This window comes from Mus pahari, chromosome 3 (assembly GCF_900095145.1).
Source record: "Mus pahari chromosome 3, PAHARI_EIJ_v1.1, whole genome shotgun sequence".
Classification (NCBI taxonomy): Eukaryota; Metazoa; Chordata; class Mammalia; order Rodentia; family Muridae; genus Mus; species Mus pahari.
In genome coordinates, this window is record NC_034592.1 from 116,588,664 (window position 1) to 116,608,774 (window position 20,111).

Sequence of the window (20,111 nt, forward strand, 5' to 3'; positions counted from 1 at the left end):
CACAGGGCAATAAGAATATGGTAATAAAGAGGAACGAACATGAATCAAAAGTCAGATGCTTACCACTGAAAAAACTCACTCTTATTGTCTCCTGGGAGAACCCTTGGGAAATCACCCGGCATGAAGGTCCTGTGTACTGGAGGGTCTCTCAAGACCAGTTCAGACTGAATCAAAATCTTATTTCCTAAATTTAATTTTTTATTTATTTATTTTAAATTTATTTACTTATTCACTTTGCATCCCAATATCAGTCCCTCTTCTCCTCCCAGTCCTATTCTCTTAAAGCTCCTCCCCCACCCACTCTCCTCTGGAAGGATACACTATCCTGTGTATCCTATCCACTCCCCTTCCCTACAGAAACACATCAGTCACTGCAGGATAGTCACTGCGTCTTCTCTCACTGAGCCCTACAAGGCAACCCAGTTAAGGGAACAGGATCCACATGCAATCTTATTTCCTAAAATAAATAATGCATTTGATCATTTGACTTATTAGTTCTCAGTTCAAAGACCTAGAAAATATATAATATTTAATGCGGATCAGAACTAAAAAATTTCCAGGCATATGATATCTCCTGAAAAAAAATCTGTGTCTTCATAGGATATAGGACACTACTTTAATTCTACTTAATAATGAGCTTTCTGGATACTCTGACATCTATGTTGGACGTGATAGACTTTCTCAGAATCACTGTTAAGGTACAATGAAAGAACAAGCCCCAGCAACACTCTCTAGATGAGACCTCCATTGCAGAGAGTCACACATCTGTATAGCTCTGTTCACTAAGGAACAGAAAGACTGGGGAGGTGACAGGATATGCCAGGCAGAAAGTTATTTTAAACTTGGATTGTTAAAGTGAAAAATACTATTAGTTTCTACATTCAAGCAAATATATTGTCGATAATGGATTTCTACTACAAGGGCTGATTTTAAAGAAGCCATGGAGTGTGAAGATTAGTCTCTATAACACTGAAGAAATGCAGATAGGGCCTTTACCAGATCTATTTAAATGATTATGTAGAGAAGAATTTGATCAAATTTCTAGTTAAGTTGAAAACTGGCACTCTTGAAGCACTGCATTTTCCCAGTTATCAGTTAAATTCCCATCCTAATTTCCCAGGTCCTCCAATGCCCTTCAGCAGATTCCCCATTCTCAGCTTCCTGTTCCCGTGTTTAGTATCCCCAGCACATCTCCCTTACTCCATATGACCTCCTACTTCCTTCTGATCTATGATCTAGAATCATCACCAAAGAGCTGGGCCCTGGATGCCCTGGTCCTCTGTCCTGGACATCATTTGGGACAATATGTTAGCCTTTTCAAAGATTTGCATCATATGTGTTCTAAGACAAACAGCCAATGACACTTTTCTTTCTCTGAATACACTCGTAGGAACACCTTCATCTCTTCTCAACAATACATTCTTCAGACAGTTAGGATCTGTCTGAGGAATCTGAAGTTCCATTGCCTGATCCCTAACCTGAGGTTTTGGCTAGGGTCTAATGGCCTGTTCTAGATTTCTGTGAGGCTGTTTAGACTAGCGTCTCCCTGCGAGCTTACATCACACTCATCGGGGCGCCATTTCTTTTTTCTTTTTCTTTTCTTTCTTTCTTTTTTTCTTTCTTTCTTTCTTTCTTTCTTTCTTTCTTTCTTTCTTTCTTTCTTTCTTTCTTTCTTTCTTTCTTTCTTTCTTTCTTTCTTTCTTTTTTAATGCCATCTGGAGTCCAAAACCTGGAAAGCATTGCAGATTCTTCTCTCTCACAAATCTCTACTGCCCATCTACATACCATATCCTGCCCTGCCAACCTACATGGCAGCTTTCATGTGGGTACACACCCCCACAACACACACACACACACACACACACACACACACACGCACACATGCACCACCCATAAAAACATCTGTGTATATAATTTCCAAAGATACTCATTGGTCCTATGAAACCTATGGTTTCTCTACTTCTCCTGACCAAACATTAGATTTATGTTCCTAATAGGCATCTCCATCTCTGGTACTCCTCTGGTCAAATAATGACTCTTGGTTCATACTCCTCAGACTATCAGCCAAGAGCTACAGGTCCTAATGTTGCTTCCTTTGCAGTTATATCATGTCTGATAGTCTTGTGTTTTTCTTTTTTTTCTCTAGATACAGCTTTTATCTTGTTCTTTACCCGAATCATAGAACTGTACAGACTAGAACTGGGATTGTGAGTGTTTGGTATGTAGACTTTGCATAATCCCTTACCCGTGAGAGTAAACTGTATCTGTGAATGTGGCAGAGTATTATTCTTATTGTTGGGTTGCATTATGTGGCAATAATGAAGAAATTCCCATACGTGCAGTCAATTGAAGGTGAGTTAATCAAAAATGTAGAGTATCCTGAACAGGCCTAACATAATCAGGTGAAACTTTCAAAGGTAATTCTAACTTTAGAAAAGAGTCTTCTGCTGGCTTTTTTGAAAGAAGTGATCAAGGATAAGTTCTATAACTGGAAGAAAGTGAATCCTGCCAACAACCACAGGTACTTGGAACACGAGCTGGGGTGTCAAATGACACTGCAGCCAGCCCTGGGCAACACTGATTGCAGCCTTGTGAGATCTTGAGAGAACCAATTAACCTGTGCTTGGCTGTCTGATCTACAGAAACTGTGAAATAATAAGTGGGCCTTAAGCCAGTAAGATTACAATCTTTCGTTACACAGCAGTAGGTTCCTAATATACTTGCCCTTGTGGTTAAGTTATATCAATAGGAGATAGTCACAAAGGCTGAGAAGAAAAGGAGAGATGGGTGGACTTAATTTACTCTGTTTACAGCACTCCACGCCTGCCCATGACAGTCCTTCAGCTGTAATTGCCCCTCCTGTGATCCGGCAGAGACAAGGGACTTTACTGTCCTCTACCATTCCCCTTCACATTGAACACAACTATATACACTAGTCTCAACTTCCCCTCTAGAACGAACCATTGCCGTTTCCCATCAGGATACTTTCTAATATTGGTTGATTTCTACTCCAACTCCATTTCCAAACTGGGACTGTCTTGTGCGTCATTCCATGCTCACTCACCTGATGTCTTGACTCCAGCTTGCTACCACTGTATGGAATTGAGGAACTATTAACATGACAATTGCAAAAATACAGATGTTAGCTGCTTGCTAGATGTAAGACCTTGGGGAAGGTGTTCACTCTCTAAGCAATTTCCTCATCTATAAAATATAGTTAACAACACCCTCCAAGAACATTTTTTTGTAAAAAAATTGAATTAAATAACACATGGGAAACTATATCTAAAATTTAACAATTAATGGTTGTGATGAAATTTTTTTTGCTGCTGGTGTTATTCAGTCACCCACTGAACCTCACTCCACAGCTCCCAGCCATTGTATTCACCTGAATATTCCCCTAAACACTGCTGTCACTGGTACTTATGGCTGGGATGAAGTACCTGACTAGAATCAACGTAAGGGTCTATTTTGGCTCTCGCAATAGAAGGCAGTCTGTCTTAGTGGAGAAGTTGTACTGGTAGAGGACTAAAATGGGTGGGAACACTTCTCAGCAGATCAGGGAGCACTGGTCATTTGGGAATCTGGATGTAAAAACTTAAGACCCACTGCCCTAGTGACCTACTTGCTCCATCAAGGCTCTACCTCTCATGTTCTTATAATACCACCTCCTGGAATAGCACCACCAGATGGGGAACAGACATTCAAGGATGTGAACCTTCAGGGGAGAGTTCCCATCCAATCCACAACCTTGTCTTTGCTAAAGAAGCTTACTAATTTCACATTGCTTCCCATTAGTCCCTCACCAACTGTTTGCTCTCTTGAAGTGGCCTTGTCATATGTCTTATGCTTTATATTTCTTTACCTCTGAACATATCATACATCCATTGGCTCCTAAATAAATGCACAGAGCTTATGTGTCTTTATGCACCGGATCCAAGTAATACGGTGTGGTGAAGTTCATAGATCCTCAGTAAAGATTTATAGACTAGGTAGTATTCGTCAGTTTGCTTTTGTTGTTGTTGTTTGTTTGTTTTGCTTTTAGTTGTAAAACAAACACCTAAAACAGTTTGAGAAGAGGAAATTTATTTTGCCTCATGTTTTCGGGAGTTTTAGTCTACGGTGGATGGCACCATTTTCTTTGGACCTGCAGTGAGGAAGAACATGGAGGAGACACATGGGAGAGAAGGCCTCTTACTTTATGGTGGTCAGGAAGCAAGGAGAGCAACAGGAAGGAACCCAGGTCAGGGAAACAGGAGGAAAATCAGGAAGAGACAACAGGATAAAAACCAGGAAGTGACAGGCTGGACCCCAGGAAGAGACAGGCAGGAACTTTGAAAGCCTATCTCCAATGACTGCTTCCATCAACCCCTCCCCATTCCCTAACACTTGTGTCACCTCCCATAAAGCTTTACAAATTGAAACTTGTCAATGGGTAAATACACTGGTCCTTATGATCCAGTCACATCTCCAAAACTATACCTATAACACTTATACGGGAGGGGTTCTTCAATACAGCTGCTTTGGGTGAAAACTGTGACTTCATAGCTACCCTGTAAAAACATTAATACTGAGGCTGACTCCTTTAAAAAAAAAAAAAACATTTCTTCTTTTCTCTTCGGAGATTGTGACTATCCCCTTTCCCTCTTCCAACCTAATACAATAGCAAAACATTTTAATATCATTGGTCATATATGCAAGAATATTGCTATATGGTAATTAAATAAGATTTGATGGCTGTCTAAAACAATGTGACTTGGCCAACCTGGCCTAGTTTGGCATCCAAAGCACTCCACCCATCATTCTTACTGTGGCTAATCCAACACTGAATAGGTAAGCCGTAGGTAGAGCAAATGCTGCTCTTGGCTGTAGCTTCTGGTTCCTAGGAAAGACTCGGAGTGAGGAGAGCCAAGGCTGGGTGTCGCATCAGCAGCAAATGATACACAGGCTAAGAGGTTTCTCAGGGGAGTGGCCACAGGTCACAATGGAATGACAATTACAAGGTAGATGGATCATGTCACGCCTGCTGTGACCTTTACAATACATGGGGATCATTATTTTCATGTGAATTTGCATAATGGTCCACCTAGTAGGAACAATGCTGAATGCTAATAGCTGCAGGATGCAATAAAATTAAACATTATCTGGGCTGAACTGCTCAAGGAAAAGTTGCCAAAGTATGACTCTTTAAGTACTTAATTTCATCCCAGGTTATGTCCACACACAAATGAGGATTTCAGGTACCACTTGAAAAACTGGCAAAAACAGACTAGAATAGAACAGCAGCAGCCTCCTTTATGTAGAGTCCCAACCAGTAGTCTGTGTTCTGATACAATGTGTCTGGACCTTCTACAAAGATCAGACTTGTAATTCTCACCATAGCTTGCCCCATTACTGCCTGGCCACTGGGAAACCCCTTACATATTTGTAACAGATGAGATACTCTCACCTTCTGAACTGACAGATACTGAGAAAGACTTCATAAATTGTAAGATCAAGCAAAGCCACAAGCCCTGTACAATTTCAGGGATGACAGATACTACCCCCTCAAAGTATTAAGTAACCACACATTCTTCGTTGTGAGTGGGAGGAGGCCACCAGCATAGAGTGTAAAAAGCAGTAAGTCTCTGTATTTGTTTCTTCAATACGATTTCTATTTCGTGAAAAACGGACTGAACATGACCATCTACATTGTATTCCCAAGAACAGAGAATTCATTTAAGCTGGATCCACTTCTGGGTCCCAGGAGTTTACACTCATTTCCACCACAAGAGGGCAGCCATCTCTAAAAAACAACAGTCGAGTGCTCCTCAGAGAAATTGGGCCAAACTTGAGAAAAGTTCCTGGGAAAGGGTTTTAGCAGCACCTCTCTGGACTACAAAAAGAAGCCAGCAGGCACCACCAAGGTGGAGTAACTGCCCAGAAGCATCCATTTTACCTCAGGGACCTGATTACTAAGGATATCCTAAACGGCCAAACTCTCTTCTGGTGTTCCAGAGGCCCAAAGCTGCAAGGCATTGTTGATGTCATCACCAAAGGTTTCATTTTCATCTTTTCTTGGGGTTGGTCCAACAGCTGTCAGCTTTCTCTTCCTCATTAAAGGCAACTTTCTCATTTAAATCTCATATAGGTTCGGAGTTTCTTGCTTTGCTCCTTACGCCTCCCCGATGACAGAAGCAATTGTTAACTTCTCAATTAAACTTGATAGGGAAGGAAATGGCTTCAGAGGCGATCAGCCCTTTTGACTTACACGTCGGGAGTGGAGTGTTTTATTGCTGTCTTGTTTGGTGTCTCATGATTCAGAGTGACAACTTCTGCAACACGTTTTAAAAAGTAATACAGTAGCTAATCGCAGATTGCTGGATCTATCCCTTCCTCTCCTTTAATTTCCCTTGTAGACAGCCTTCCTTCAAAATACCTTATTTGACCTCTACAGCTCTAGAAACAGCCAGGGCCTAATTTCCCTCTGTGGGTTGCTAATCCGATTTAGGTGAACGAACCTAGAGTTATTTTTGCTCCCCAACTGAAAAGCTAGTACACGCAGGTAAGAAATTATTAAAGCCCCTGCTTCTGGTCTTTCTCTGTCTTTGCTTTGCAAACTTGAAAGATCTGGTTCAGAACCTGATGTTACCACTCTTGGTCTTCTACAGGAATGCTCAGCCCATAGCTTTGGGGGTCCTGTGGGCAGTCAGTGGTGGTACTATGAAGGCTCCTGGATGTAGGGAGAAGTGGAAAGAGTTCAAAAAGAATCCTGGCTCAGCAGCTTTGGGGACATTCCAGCTGAGGAAGAAAATTGGCTTGGCCACAGCCAGAGTCTTGCCTCTGGAGACCCAGTGGAGAGGGCCAGGGAGAAAATTCAAAGGTCTCAAATGGGAATTGCCTTGTTACCTGACTCTGGAGTAGGTGGGTGTGGGAGGGAAGATAAATATCACAAGTATCAAAGTGATCACTTCTATAAAGAGAACTTCTGTTACCTCCCATTGTTCCCTCATATGGACACACAGACACACCTCTGGAAGGGACGTCCACCTTACATGTGTGTATCTATGTACAGAAACCTGTACCCGTATTTTTATAATTTACATAAATATATATATATATATAATATGTGTGTCTTTTATTAGATTCATTTATTTGAATATATGCTCATGGGTGCATATAAATGCATGAATATTTATAAAATGTAATAATGCACTCATGTGTATCTGCTATTTCTGGACATTTTCTTCTCACCATTCAAAACAGAAGCTTTTGCTGACAGTTTTGCCAAAATGTCTAATAACTTGTAAGTTCTTTTCTTCTTTTTAATGTGCTCTTACCTAAAAACTTCAAACTCAAGTTGAATATTGGTCCAGTGGGGGAACTCAGAGGCGAGCGGACCCTGGATTTGCCCAAGACACAGGCAGCTGTGGGCGCGGATCCAGGTCCCGGGGGTCGGCTTCACACTCATCCGGGACGCGACCCCTTAGCGGCCGCGGGCTCGCCCCGCCCCGCTCCACCGCGGCCGCCCCGCAGGGCGCGCCGTCCACACCCCTGCGCGCCGCTCCCGCCCGCCCGGGGATCCCCGGCGCGCTGCGCCTCCGAGGGGGAGGTGTTCAGCCACGGCCGGGAGGGAGCCGGCAGGCGGCGGCGTCTCCTTTAAAAGCCGCGAGCGCCGCGCCACGGCGCCTCCGTCGTCGCCGCCGGAGTCCTCGCCCTGCCGCGCAGAGCCCTGCTCGCACTGCGCCCGCCGCCGCTGCGCTTCCCACAGCCCGCCCGGGATTGGCAGTTCCGGACGTAGCCTCCTCAGCCGACACCGGGCACCGGACGCCCTCCCGGCGAGAGACGCGAGGGTCACCCGCGGCTTCGAGTGACTGGCACGACACGGGTTGTAACTCCGGACTGTGCGCGCCTGGCGCTGTGGCCTCGGCTGTCCGGGAGAAGCTAGAGTCGCGGACCGACGCTAAGAACCGGGAGTCCGGAGCACAGTCTTACCCTCAATGCGGGGCCACTCCGACCCAGGAGTGAGCGCCCGAGGCGAGCGGGCGGAAGAGTGAGTGGACCCCAGGCTGCCACAAGACACTTGGCCCGAGGGCTCGGAGCTCGAGGTCACCCGGTTTGGCAACCCGGGACGCGCGGCTGGACTGTCTCGAGAATGAGCCCCAGGACGCCGGGGCGCCGCAGCTGTGCGGGCTCCGCTGGCGAGCGCTGATGGGGGTGCGCCAGAGTCAGGCTGAGGGATGCGGAGTGGCGGCCCGCCCGCCACCCAGATCTTCGCTGCGCCCTTGCCCGGACCCGGCATCGCCCACGATGGCTGCTCCGAGCCATGGGTCGCGGCCCAGCTAACGCAGAACGTCCGTCCCTCGCCCGGCGAGTCCCGGAGCCTGCCCCGCGCCCCGCCAGCGCTGGTCCCTGAGGCCGACGACAGCAGCAGCCTTGCCTCAGCCTCTCCTTCCCATCCCGGCCCCGCACTCCTCCCCCTGCTCGAGGCTGTGTGTCAGCACTTGGCTGGAGACTTCTTGAACTTGCCGGGAGAGTGACTTGGGCTCCCCACTTCGCGCCGGTGTCCTCGCCAGGCGGATCCAGTCTTGCCGCCTCCAGCCCGATCACCTCTCTGTTCCTCAGCCCGCTGGGCCCACCCCAAGACACAGTTCCCTACGGGGAGAACACCCGGAGAAGGAGGAGGACGCGAAGAAAAGCAACAGAAGCCCGGTTGCTGCTCCAGGTCCCTCGGACAGAGCTTTTTCCATGTGGAGACTCTCTAAATGGACGTGCCCCCTAGTGCTTCTTAGACGGACTGCGGTCTCCTAAAGGTAGAGGACACGGGTCGGGGACCCGGGGCTGGCTGGTGGGTGACACCGCTTCCCGCCCGGCGGCGCCTGGGAGGACCGGTAGAGTGGAGTGGACGTAAACATACCCTCTCCCGGTGCACGTGCAGCGGATTCCTAGAGGGGTCAGGCATTCCAAACCCCAGATCCCTCTCTGCCTTGCCCACTGGCCTGCGACTTTCCTCCAGCTGGTTCCTCCTCCCCAAGTTTTCAATACATTATAAGGGCTGTTTTGGGCTTTCAAAAAAAAAAAAAATGCAGAAATCCATTTAGAGAGTGTGGCCAGTGGATTTCACTAGTTCATTGCTGACCAGTAAGTACTCCAAGTCTTAGAGATCCTTGGCTATCCTTAAGAACTAGGTCCCATTTAGGAAGATACTAAAAGTTGGGGTTCTCCATGTGTGTTTACTGACTGTGCGAATGTGTCATAGCTTACACGTGCATTCATAAACACTATCTATTTAGATAATTGCAGGAAGGTGCATGGATTTCTTGACTGCACAGGGGTCTGGGGAAGGGGGACAGGGTGGCCTGTGGGTCAACCTTAAAAAGTTTGGGGCGTAGGCCACAACTTGCAAGTGGCATCATTAGTAGTAATCTTGAGTTTAGCGCTTACTGAATCTACAAGTTTGATATGCTCGACTACCAGGAAGTTGTATGCAGCGTCTCTAAGGAAGTCACTTGTGCATTTGTGTCTATTAATGTACAAATGAGCGCTGCACAGTATACGTTTGTAAGGGATGCAGTGTCCAACCAACCTATGACTTCCCAGCTTTCTGACACCGGCATTCCTAGCTAGCGTCACAAGAAAAGGGGACAGAAGGTCAATGATTTTTTTTTTAATTGGGAGTTAAGACCAAGCCCCAAGTAAGAAGTCCAGCTGGGACTTGGGGGTCCTCCATCCTCTTACTCATCCAGGCTGTAGCCCGCGAACATGACATGCCAGGAGGGCATCCTGGAGAAGGCCAGCGAGCCCTATGGGAGCCGGGGCCGCGGGGGCGGGCAGAGGACTGGGCGGGGAACGTGGGTGACTCACGTCGGCCCTGTCCACAGGTCGACCATGGTGGCCGGGACCCGCTGTCTTCTAGTGTTGCTGCTTCCCCAGGTCCTCCTGGGCGGCGCGGCCGGCCTCATTCCGGAGCTGGGCCGCAAGAAGTTCGCCGCGGCATCCGGCCGACCCTTGTCCCGGCCTTCGGACGACGTCCTCAGCGAATTTGAGTTGAGGCTGCTCAGCATGTTTGGCTTGAAGCAGAGACCCACCCCCAGCAAGGACGTCGTGGTGCCCCCCTATATGCTAGACCTGTACCGCAGGCACTCGGGCCAGCCAGGAGCGCCCGCCCCAGACCACCGGCTGGAGAGGGCAGCCAGCCGCGCCAACACCGTGCGCAGCTTCCATCACGAAGGTGAGCGGGCGGCGGGTGGCGGGGCGGGGACGGCGGGCGGGCGGAGACTCGGCGGGCAGCCCGGGCCTCCGCTAGCACAGTAGACGGTCCTTCGGCTTCTGTACCGTCCCCTCTGTGGCCCCAGCCAGGGATTCCCCACTGGTGAGTCCGCACCCTTTCTTGGCAAGTAGCCAGAAGACAGGCTCCTCCCCCTAGAACTGGAGGGAAATCGAGCGATGGGAAAGAGGGTGAGAGACAGACTAGCCCCTAGTCAGCTCAGCCTGCGAGAATTCCACAGAAGGCAGAGAGTTGGGGCTCCTTAAATCTGCTTGGAAGCTCAGATCTGTGACTTGTGTTCATGCTGGAGTTTTAAGCTAGGCAGAGCCAAGGGCAGAATGTTCAGAGATAGTATTAACAAATCAAATTCAGGGCCTCAAAGCATTCAGATTTACTGTTCATCTGGGCCTAGTTTGAAAGATTTTTGAATCCCTGTCTAATCCCCGTGGGAGATCAGTTCCACAATTCATCATATTGTTTCCACAATGACCTTCGATTCTTTGCTTAAATCTTAAGTCTCCAAGTGGAGACACAGGAAGCCTTCAGATAAAAGCTTTTTCTCCCACTGCCTGCCACCTTCCTAGGCAAGGCAATGGGGTTTTAAACAAATATATGAATATGATTTACCAAGGTAGAATGTTGTTTATTTCATCTGAAATTTCGTGGGTTAGAAAGGCTGTAGAGGTCCTATTGAAGCCTCTTGCATCGATGTTCTGAAAGCAGTTAGTTAAAAAAAAAAAAAAAAAAAAATCACGCCCTAGCTCAATTTTGTGAGTGTCACTTGAAATGTGCTTTTGACTTAATGCATTCTCCGTAGAACATCAGTTCCTTCAAGTTCTAGAAGAATTCAGAGTTGTCTGTCAGTGAGCTGCAATTTATAGAACAGTGGGGAGCTGGGAGAGAAGTTCCCTTTTTAAAGTTTTGCTTTGCCTTGCTGAGAGGATACATTTTAAGTAGAAATCTAGGCTCTGAAATGGTAGCCCAACCCCCATCCCCAGGAAGGGATGACTCAAACCTTGAGATAATAGGAAAAAGTCCCACCGGCAGGTGACAGAGCAAGAGATGTATGTATCTGTCTTGAGGCAGCCAATGGTTATGAAGGGCACTGGAAATCCAACTCTTTAAAACTGGCATCTAGGGCTTTCTGGGAGCAAAGCTTAGACCACATTCTGCTCCTCAAGGTCTGCTTACTGAGAGCTGGGAGATTCAGGTGCGTTCACCCCCACCTTCCAACCCCAGGTGATTCTGGGCTTAGCTAAGCTCTCCTGGTTAATATTCATTAAAAAGTTTTTATAGATCAAAACAAACAAACAAACAAACAAACAAACAAACAAACACACTAGCCAGCAGCACAACTGTTTTCCCCACTGCCTCTGGAGATGTAGCAAGAAAACCATTTATTCATGTATTTCTTTATTAGTCTTTTCTAACGTGAAAATTATTTTTGACCTGTAAAAAAATGAAGGAGGTATTTTATCTTAACTAAGCTAAAAGAATCATTTAAGTCAATTAAAACTCAAAAATCCAATTGAATGAAATAAAAATCTACATTTTTCTTACTCTTCCTTTGGAAGTAGCTTGATAAAAACACAGACAAAGCAAGGTCTGTGTGTCTTGTTTTAAAAATTAGTGAATGTCAGTTCATGAGCAAAAAAATATGTGGTTTTAAAAGTGATTTTTTTCTGGTGTAAAACTGTATAGAAGTTATCGACTTGCTTAAAATAAACTTGCACTAACTTTATATCTTGGTGCAATTAGATGTAATTTTTACTGTAAATTTCAGGAAAACCATTTCTTTTTGGTCATGATCAGGTACACATGGCATTTGGAAAGACACTTCACATTGTTGAGTAACCTAGAGTTTGGTTTTTTTAAGCATCCTTGTGCCACTAGAAAAACCCTAATAAGCCCTGTGTTACCGGGTAGGCTTCTTTGTAAGTTCTAGAAGGTGGCTTAATGGCACGGTGAGACAAAGCATACCATAGTAGTCTTTCAACCGGTGGCAGAGTCTTCCAGACAAAAATCTCCTGTTGAACATTAAGACCATAGATTTTTATCCAGGAGAGCCCAAGCTTTGCTGAATCACCACCCTCCAACCCCTCCCCAAGGTCACTGAAGACCTTCCCCAAATGGCTGCCATTGAGAAACTGTTTGAAGTTGCTTGACTCCATTGGCCCCACAGAGACTTCTCCTATAGTGGCTGATCATGTACTGAGGGGTCCCAAGCTTGCGCTTCTGACTATGAAGAGCACAGTCTTTCTTTTTCTTTATAGAATAAACGAACTACGTGGCCCTGTGACTAAAGTTTTCAAAGAGGGGGAGATCCTGTTAGCAGAAGTGCAACTGCCTAGAAACTAGCCACAGGCTAGGATATTTCAAAGTACAACTCTAAAGTACGGTCCATCCTAAATTCCAGCATGGGGTTGGATTCAGGCATCCAGGAATACTCCTGTCTACCTCTGGCCGTTGCAGTGTGATTACAAAGACGGGGGGGGGGGGGAGCAAAAAAGTTGCCTAGTTTACAGATGTTCCTTGCCACAGATGTTCTCAGTATCTCTTGTTTGTCAGAGGATCCTCTTGACATCTCCAATCTGCTTTTGTCCTCTCTACAAGTGCCTTGGGGCATTTTACTTGGTCTTTAGAGAATCCCTTCCTAGAGTTGCAGGTCCCCCTGTAGAACCTGTGTTCAGGAGAACAGGGACCTTGTCAGGTTAGTGGCAACTACCAGACCCTGCTTTCCTTCCCTGCCACTTCCTTTGTTGCCTTAAAAATTAAACCTTAATTCTCTGTATTTAAACCTTTTCTTCTTCCTCTTTGGCATGTCATTTACTTTGCCCTGTAGAAAATCACAGTGTGGCCCAAAGCCCCTAGAATCTTGTTGCAGTGGTGAGATGCAGCTGCTGATCTGGAGTAGCCTTAGGCTTCTTGTTGTTTTGATGGAGGAATGCTTTCTCCAAAAAGTGTTGCAAAATCCTCCAAGCTTAATGATAACTTTTGAAATGAAACTCGCCCTACTTTAGGGCAAACAAGTAGCCACAGAGAGCAGGATCTAAACAAGATCTGGTGTCCCATTTGGCTGTGTCCCTTCAATCTTCTGTTCATTTAGCTCTGTCTGCATCTAAAGGGTGCTGCGCAATATGTTTTGATCTTTAGGTCAAAACTCAATCTGCAGTTACCATGGTATCAGGTACCAATTCCTAGTGATTTGTAGTATTGCTTAGGATTTTATTTCTCTTCTACATTAGATAATATCTTCCAGTGGCTGGAACTTGGGCATTGCAGTACACTCAAGTTAACAGTTCTGTGACCTAAGAGAAGTCACATAACCTATCTGACTTCTCAACTGTTTCATTCACAAAATGGAGAAAATCATGGCTCCTTCTTAATGTGCTCCTTGTAAGAGAGTTCATAGAAAGGTGATGACTCCAGATTTGGCAGAGAGAGAGAGGGGGGAGGGGGAGGGAGATAGAGAGGGAGGGAGGGAGGAAGGAAGGAAGGAAAGAAGAAAGAAAGAAAGAAAGAAAGAAAGAAAGAGAGAAAGGGAAGGAAGGAGGAAGGAAGGAAGGAAGGAAGGAAGGAAGGAAGGAAGGAAGGAAGGAAGGAAGGAAGGAAGGAAAAGAAAGAGAAGAAAGCATTCAGCATAGGAACTAATGTTTTATGGTGACTTTTTATATCATATTGTTCCTTTTTCTTTGAAGTGGCCCTAGCCATGTCTTTTGGGTTATTTTGAGGTAGAGGAATAATCAACATAAAATCTGGGCTTTGTTTCTAGAAGAGCCTAGAATGCATGGCTGCCCCACTTGCTTCCTTTTCCGGCAGTGTGGCAGCCACCATTCCCTCTGGTAAGATCTAGGAGGCTGAGACTCAGGTTGGAGACAGGTCAGAATCCTGAAATCACTTAGCAAGTTCAGCTGATTCAACAAGGGCTATTTACAGAGAATTAACAGCTATTCCAGCCTCCAAAAAGTGTACATTACCTACTCTGTATTTTCAGAACCCCAGGTTTGCTGTGATAACTTGTAGAGGTCTTTTCCTATAATTTTCTTTATTTAAAAGATATTTTCAATTTCCCACCCTCAAGAAGAGGTTGAAACATGTCCCTTGGAGTAGAAAAGGTGTTGTGTGTCCTGACCCTGGGCAGTTGGCCTCCTTGTTGAGGTCTTCTGTAAATTCTTGACTTCTCTGTATAATTTCAATGAACAGTCATGTTTGATACCTTGGTATAAAGGATGGGATAAGATCTTCCAAGGTGTAGGCTGATGGAAAAGCTGCTGGAAGACTAGAGAGTGGTCTTTCCCTTGGCATTCGTCTTGAGTAGTATATTGTTCTCTGTGAAGGCCACTTATTCTGTCTTGAAAATTCTTCTTACTTCCAGAGTGATAAGCCACAGGGAGTACTGTTTCTATGTTTGCAGTTGAAAGATGACAATTTCATATGGTCCAAACTTGGCTTAATTTCTTGGTGAGATATTATTCTGTTACTTCAATGACCTGTCTTCATTATTTATCTTGGGTCTCGCCTCTTCTCTTTTGCCCTGTTGTCTTGTGTGTGTGTGTTTGTGTGCATGTGTGTGTGTGTGCTTATCATTGTCATTCCCCCGCTCCTTTTTGACTGTGGATTGGGATTCCGGGATTTTGTTGCCATTGGGATTGTTTTTTGAGCCCTGTTGTTGACTGATGTAGCAACGTGTGAAAGGCCCTGGGTAATCAGCCTTTATACTCTGTCTGTACAGGAAATAAAGTGCATGTCACCATGCCAAAGTCAGGAGATGCCAGTGTGATTTGCTGTGATTAGGGTCTATGGGATGTTGCTACTGTTTTACATTTTCTACCGATGAATTTGCTTTAGGCAGAAACATTAAGGGACACCAGAATGGTGACAAAAGACTTTTTATAACAGAAGCTAAATACAGTCCTTCATACTTTCTAGGAATGCCCCTGCCCTAAAGTACCATTAACTGATAGTGGAGTTCAGAACATAAATGGCTCCCCAAAGGTATCGCCAAGAACTTTTTGGCAAACAGATGCAAGAGGATTATGAAAGAATCGCAGCTTGGTCTGGTAATCTTCATGTCCAAAGAGAAGAGCTTTAGAAGCCCCACTTTGAGTCCCTGGCTGGCTTACCATAGACTGAACCCTTATGTGTTGGCCAACATTAAGGCTTCTTTAAAAGACTCCTCCTTTATCAATACACTCTTGAGTATGAGAAGCATCCTTTTAAACCTTGACTCTGTGTGGTCCAGAAACAATAGCATCCCTTGCCTAAGAGCTTAATGGAAATGCAGGACCATAGGCCTCTTCCCAGACCAGCTCATGTGCAGGCCAAAGTCTAAGCACTGCTGTATTAACACGGAAGTTATTTGGAATGAGGATGAGATAGATATGAGAGAACAGGAAGTAGGAAGTGATTTCGTTATCCTGAATTGCTACAGCAACCTAGTGCCACCCCATACCTTTCTGAAGAACTATATCCCTGTGAATGCCTTTGTCTCTAGAGTTCTGAGCAAAATGGTAGGGTGTGCTTTGCAAAATGTCATCATTGATGTTGAATTTCAAAGTCTTTAATTAAGGGGCTGAAATCTGTATATTGAGATTTGTAAATCATCTAAATTGTAGAGTAATGTTTGCACAGGCTGCTTAAGGGATTGACATTAAAGCTCGTTTTCTTAGTTAAGAAATACAGTAATTTCCTCTGCTCCTCAGTCATTAGCCGTCTACTAACTACAGTGCTGACTTTTTTCCCCTTAAAGTCTGTGAATTCCAAAGAAGTGTTTGACTATTTCCTCCATTATTATAGCTACCTAGAAGCTATGTTCATATATTGGATTAAAAGCATAGCAATTACAAAATTAATGTGGCCATATAGAAAAGGGAAAAGAGACTCTGTTTTCACTTTAATTTTTTTTTTTTTTTATAGTGTTAAGCAGTAAACTCAGGGCCATGGACAGAGGGGCAGACATTGTATCTCTAGGCCTGACATTTTTAATTTCTGGTTGCAGATTTTTATGTAGTTTAACTTAAACCATGCACTGAAGTTTTAAATGCTCATAAGGAATTAAGTTGCCATTGGCTCTCTTACCAAATGCTTTTCCTTTTTCTCTCCACCTTGATCAACCTAGAAGCCGTGGAAGAACTTCCAGAATTGAGTGGGAAAACGGCCCGACGCTTCTTCTTCAATTTAAGCTCTGTACCCACTGACGAGTTTCTCACATCTGCAGAACTCCAGATTTTCCGGGAACAGATACAGGAAGCTTTAGGAAACAGTAGTTTCCAGCACCGAATTAATATTTATGAAATTATAAAGCCTGCAGCAGCCAGCTTGAAATTTCCTGTGACCAGACTATTGGACACCAGGTTAGTGACTCAGAACACAAGTCAGTGGGAGAGCTTCGACGTCACCCCGGCTGTGATGCGGTGGACCGCGCAGGGACACACCAACCATGGGTTTGTGGTGGAAGTGGCCCATTTAGAGGAGAAGCCAGGTGTCTCCAAGAGACATGTGAGGATTAGCAGGTCTTTGCACCAAGATGAACACAGCTGGTCACAGATAAGGCCACTGCTAGTGACTTTTGGACACGACGGAAAAGGACATCCACTCCACAAACGAGAAAAGCGTCAAGCCAAACACAAACAGCGGAAGCGCCTCAAGTCCAGCTGCAAGAGACACCCTTTGTATGTGGACTTCAGTGATGTGGGGTGGAATGACTGGATCGTGGCACCTCCGGGTTATCATGCCTTTTACTGTCACGGGGAGTGTCCGTTTCCCCTGGCTGACCACCTGAACTCCACTAACCATGCCATAGTGCAGACTCTGGTGAACTCTGTGAATTCCAAAATCCCTAAGGCATGCTGTGTCCCTACGGAGCTCAGCGCAATCTCCATGTTGTACCTAGATGAAAATGAAAAGGTTGTGCTAAAAAATTATCAGGACATGGTTGTGGAGGGTTGCGGGTGTCGTTAGCACAACAAGAATAAATAAATAAATAAATATATATATTTTAGAAACAGAAAAAAACCCTACTCCCCCTGTCCCCCAAAAAACCAGCTGACACTTTAATATTTCCCAATGAAGACTTTATTTATGGAATGGAATGGAAAAAACACAGCTATTTTGGAAATATATTTATATCTACGAAAAGAAGTTGGGAAAACAAATATTTTAATCAGAGAATTATTCCTTAAAGATTTAAAATGTATTTAGTTGTACATTTTATATGGGTTCAACTCCAGCACATGAAGTATAATGGTCAGAGTTATTTTGTATTTATTTACTATTATAACCACTTTTTAGGGAAAAAATAGTTAATTTGTATTTATATGTAATCAGAAGAAATATCGGGTTTGTATATAATTTTCAAAAATAATTGTAGTTGTTTTTCAGTTGTGTGTATTTAAGATGCAAAGTCTACATGGAAGGTTACTGAGCAAAGTGCTTGCACATTTGCTGTCTGTTTTTTGCAGCACTACTGTTAAAGTTCACAAGTTCAAGTCCAAAAAAAAAAAATGGATAATCCACTTTGCTGACTTTCAAGATTATTATATTATTCAATTCTCAGGAATGTTGCAGAGTGGTTGTCCAATCCGTGAGAACTTTCATTCTTATTAGGGGGAATATTTGGATAAGAACCAGACATTACTGATCTGATAGAAAAGCTCTCACCACCTCCCTGCAGCAAGAACAAAGCAGGACCAGTGGAAATAATTAGGAAAACTGTGACCATGTCAGGAAGTGATAATGGCATCTTGTTCTTTCTTAAGCCTATGACCCCTTCCAGGGGGCTGATCTGGCCAAAGTACTAAATAAAATATAATATTTCTTCTTTATTAACATTGTAGTCATATATGTGTACAATTGATTATCTTGTGGGCCCTCATAAAGAAGCAGAAATTGACTTGTATTTTGTGTTTACCCTATCAGCAATCTCTTTATTCTCCAAAGCACCCAATTTTCTACATTTGCCTGACACGCAGCAAAATCGAGCATATGTTTCCTGCCTGCACCCTGTTCTCTGACCTGTCAGCTTGCTTTTCTTTCCAGGGATATGTGTTTGAACATATTTCTCCAAATGTTAAACCCATTTCAGATAATAAATATCAAAATTCTGGCATTTCATCCTATAAAACCTAACCCGTGAGAGCAAATGGTTTGTTTGTGTTTGCAGTGTCTACCTGTGTTTGCATTTTCATTTCTGGGGTGAATGATGTCAAGGTTGGGGGCTGGGGGCATGACTTAAATGGTTGGAGATTTCTAAGCAAATCCCAATTGAACCAAAGGACGTACCAATGAGTTAGTAGTTTTCATAAGCAGGGGGGAAAAGTGAGAGAAAGCCGATGCCTAAATCAAAGCAAAGTTTGCAGAACCCAAGGTAAAGTTCCAGAGATGATATCCCATACAACAGAGGCCACAGTGTCAAAAAAAAAAAAAAAAAAAAAAATTAAAGAATGTCTGATCAGTGTCTGTAGCACATCTACCAATTGGCCAGATGTCCGAACAGAGTGAAGTCAGATGAGGCTCTGGAGAGTGAGCCCTTTGCAGTGGTAGAGCTTTGGTGCTCAGTTGGAAGCAAAACCTGGGGAGGGAGGGCTTTGTGACTGTTTGCAGACTGGGGAATCCACAGTGCTAGTTCCTGGCAGGGTTTCAGGTCAGTTTCCAGAGTGTGTGTCCTGTAGTCCTCCGTCATGGTTGAGGCCCAGGTCTCACCTTCTCTCCTGACCCGTGCCTTAGAACTGACTTGGAAAGCGGTGTGCTTACAAGACAGGTTTTTATAATTAAATTCTTCCCAAGGACTTCCATGCAATGACCTTAAGCACACTTACCTTCAGAAACCTTGAGGTTCTGAGGATCTTGTTTTAAATGAATACCTTGGTTAGCTTTGGATGCGTTCCTTATCCCTTTAGCCATTGCTTTGACACAGGTAGAAACGATTAGACGCAATAATGGGTAGCCTTGTCCTCTTTGTCCTTCAGTCATTCTCTAATGTCTCTTGCTTGCCATGGGTACTGGTAACAAACTACAATCTTAATATCTTATAAAATGAATGAGCCACCTATTTGCATCTCCAAGACTTCCAGATGGGAGTGCGATCACTCCATAAGGATCCCATCCCCTGGCAGGTCTATCCAGTACATATTTTCTGCTTCATTGGTCTTGATTTTCTCGGCTAAAATTACTTGTAGCACAGCAGGTCCCATGTGACATATAGGTATATACATACACATATATGCATATCGTGTGTACATGTTCTAATTTATGCATAGCTATGTGAAGATTATATAAGTTACTTATGTAGCTGGCAGCACTTCCGATTTTCATTTAGGTTCAGAGAGAGACGTCACAGTAAATGGAACTATGTCATTGGTATATACCCGGAGTGGTTCAGGTGTTCTCTCACTATTTTTTTTTTTTAGGATGGAGAAAAATTCATCTGTACTATCAAAAATAAGTCAAATCACTTAGCAAATGTCTATTCACTTGCCTTGCTGTTAAGATATGGATTCAGTGGGTGCTGACATGCTGAGCCCCTCCCTACTTTTTGATTGAAAGGACAAAGGAAGAGAGCTGTGCAGTAAAGAATGGTTATATTGGGGCGGGGGTGGGGGTGGGGTATAGATCAGCATATATGTGCAACCTGAGAATGTTAGACTAGCCTGCACTATTCCTTATCTGTTTTAGTTCTTGCAGGGGAAGGGACAGGTAGGGTGGGGTTGGGGGCAGGGCACACACACCTACTTGGGTAAATTGCATTTCCTCTTTCCTTCTCCCCGCCACCACATCTTAGAGCCTTATGATATCCTCTAGGGCAGAATTTTCTCACCAGCTCCCTGCCCTACCAACTTCAAAGTGAACTTCTAACTAACTTGAGGGG

At 44.5% G+C, this 20,111-nt stretch overlaps 1 protein-coding gene across 1 annotated transcript; it reads left to right on the forward strand.

Moving 5' to 3' along the window:
* Window positions 1–7,598: 7,598 nt before the first annotated feature.
* Bmp2 (bone morphogenetic protein 2) lies at window positions 7,599–18,373 on the forward strand. Its single transcript, XM_021193195.2, has 3 exons — window positions 7,599–8,792; window positions 9,861–10,210; window positions 16,365–18,373. Exons 2-3 carry the CDS (start codon window positions 9,868–9,870, stop codon window positions 17,204–17,206), a joined length of 1,185 nt encoding a protein of 394 aa, XP_021048854.1. The 5' UTR covers window positions 7,599–8,792; window positions 9,861–9,867; the 3' UTR covers window positions 17,207–18,373.
* Window positions 18,374–20,111: the final 1,738 nt, after the last annotated feature.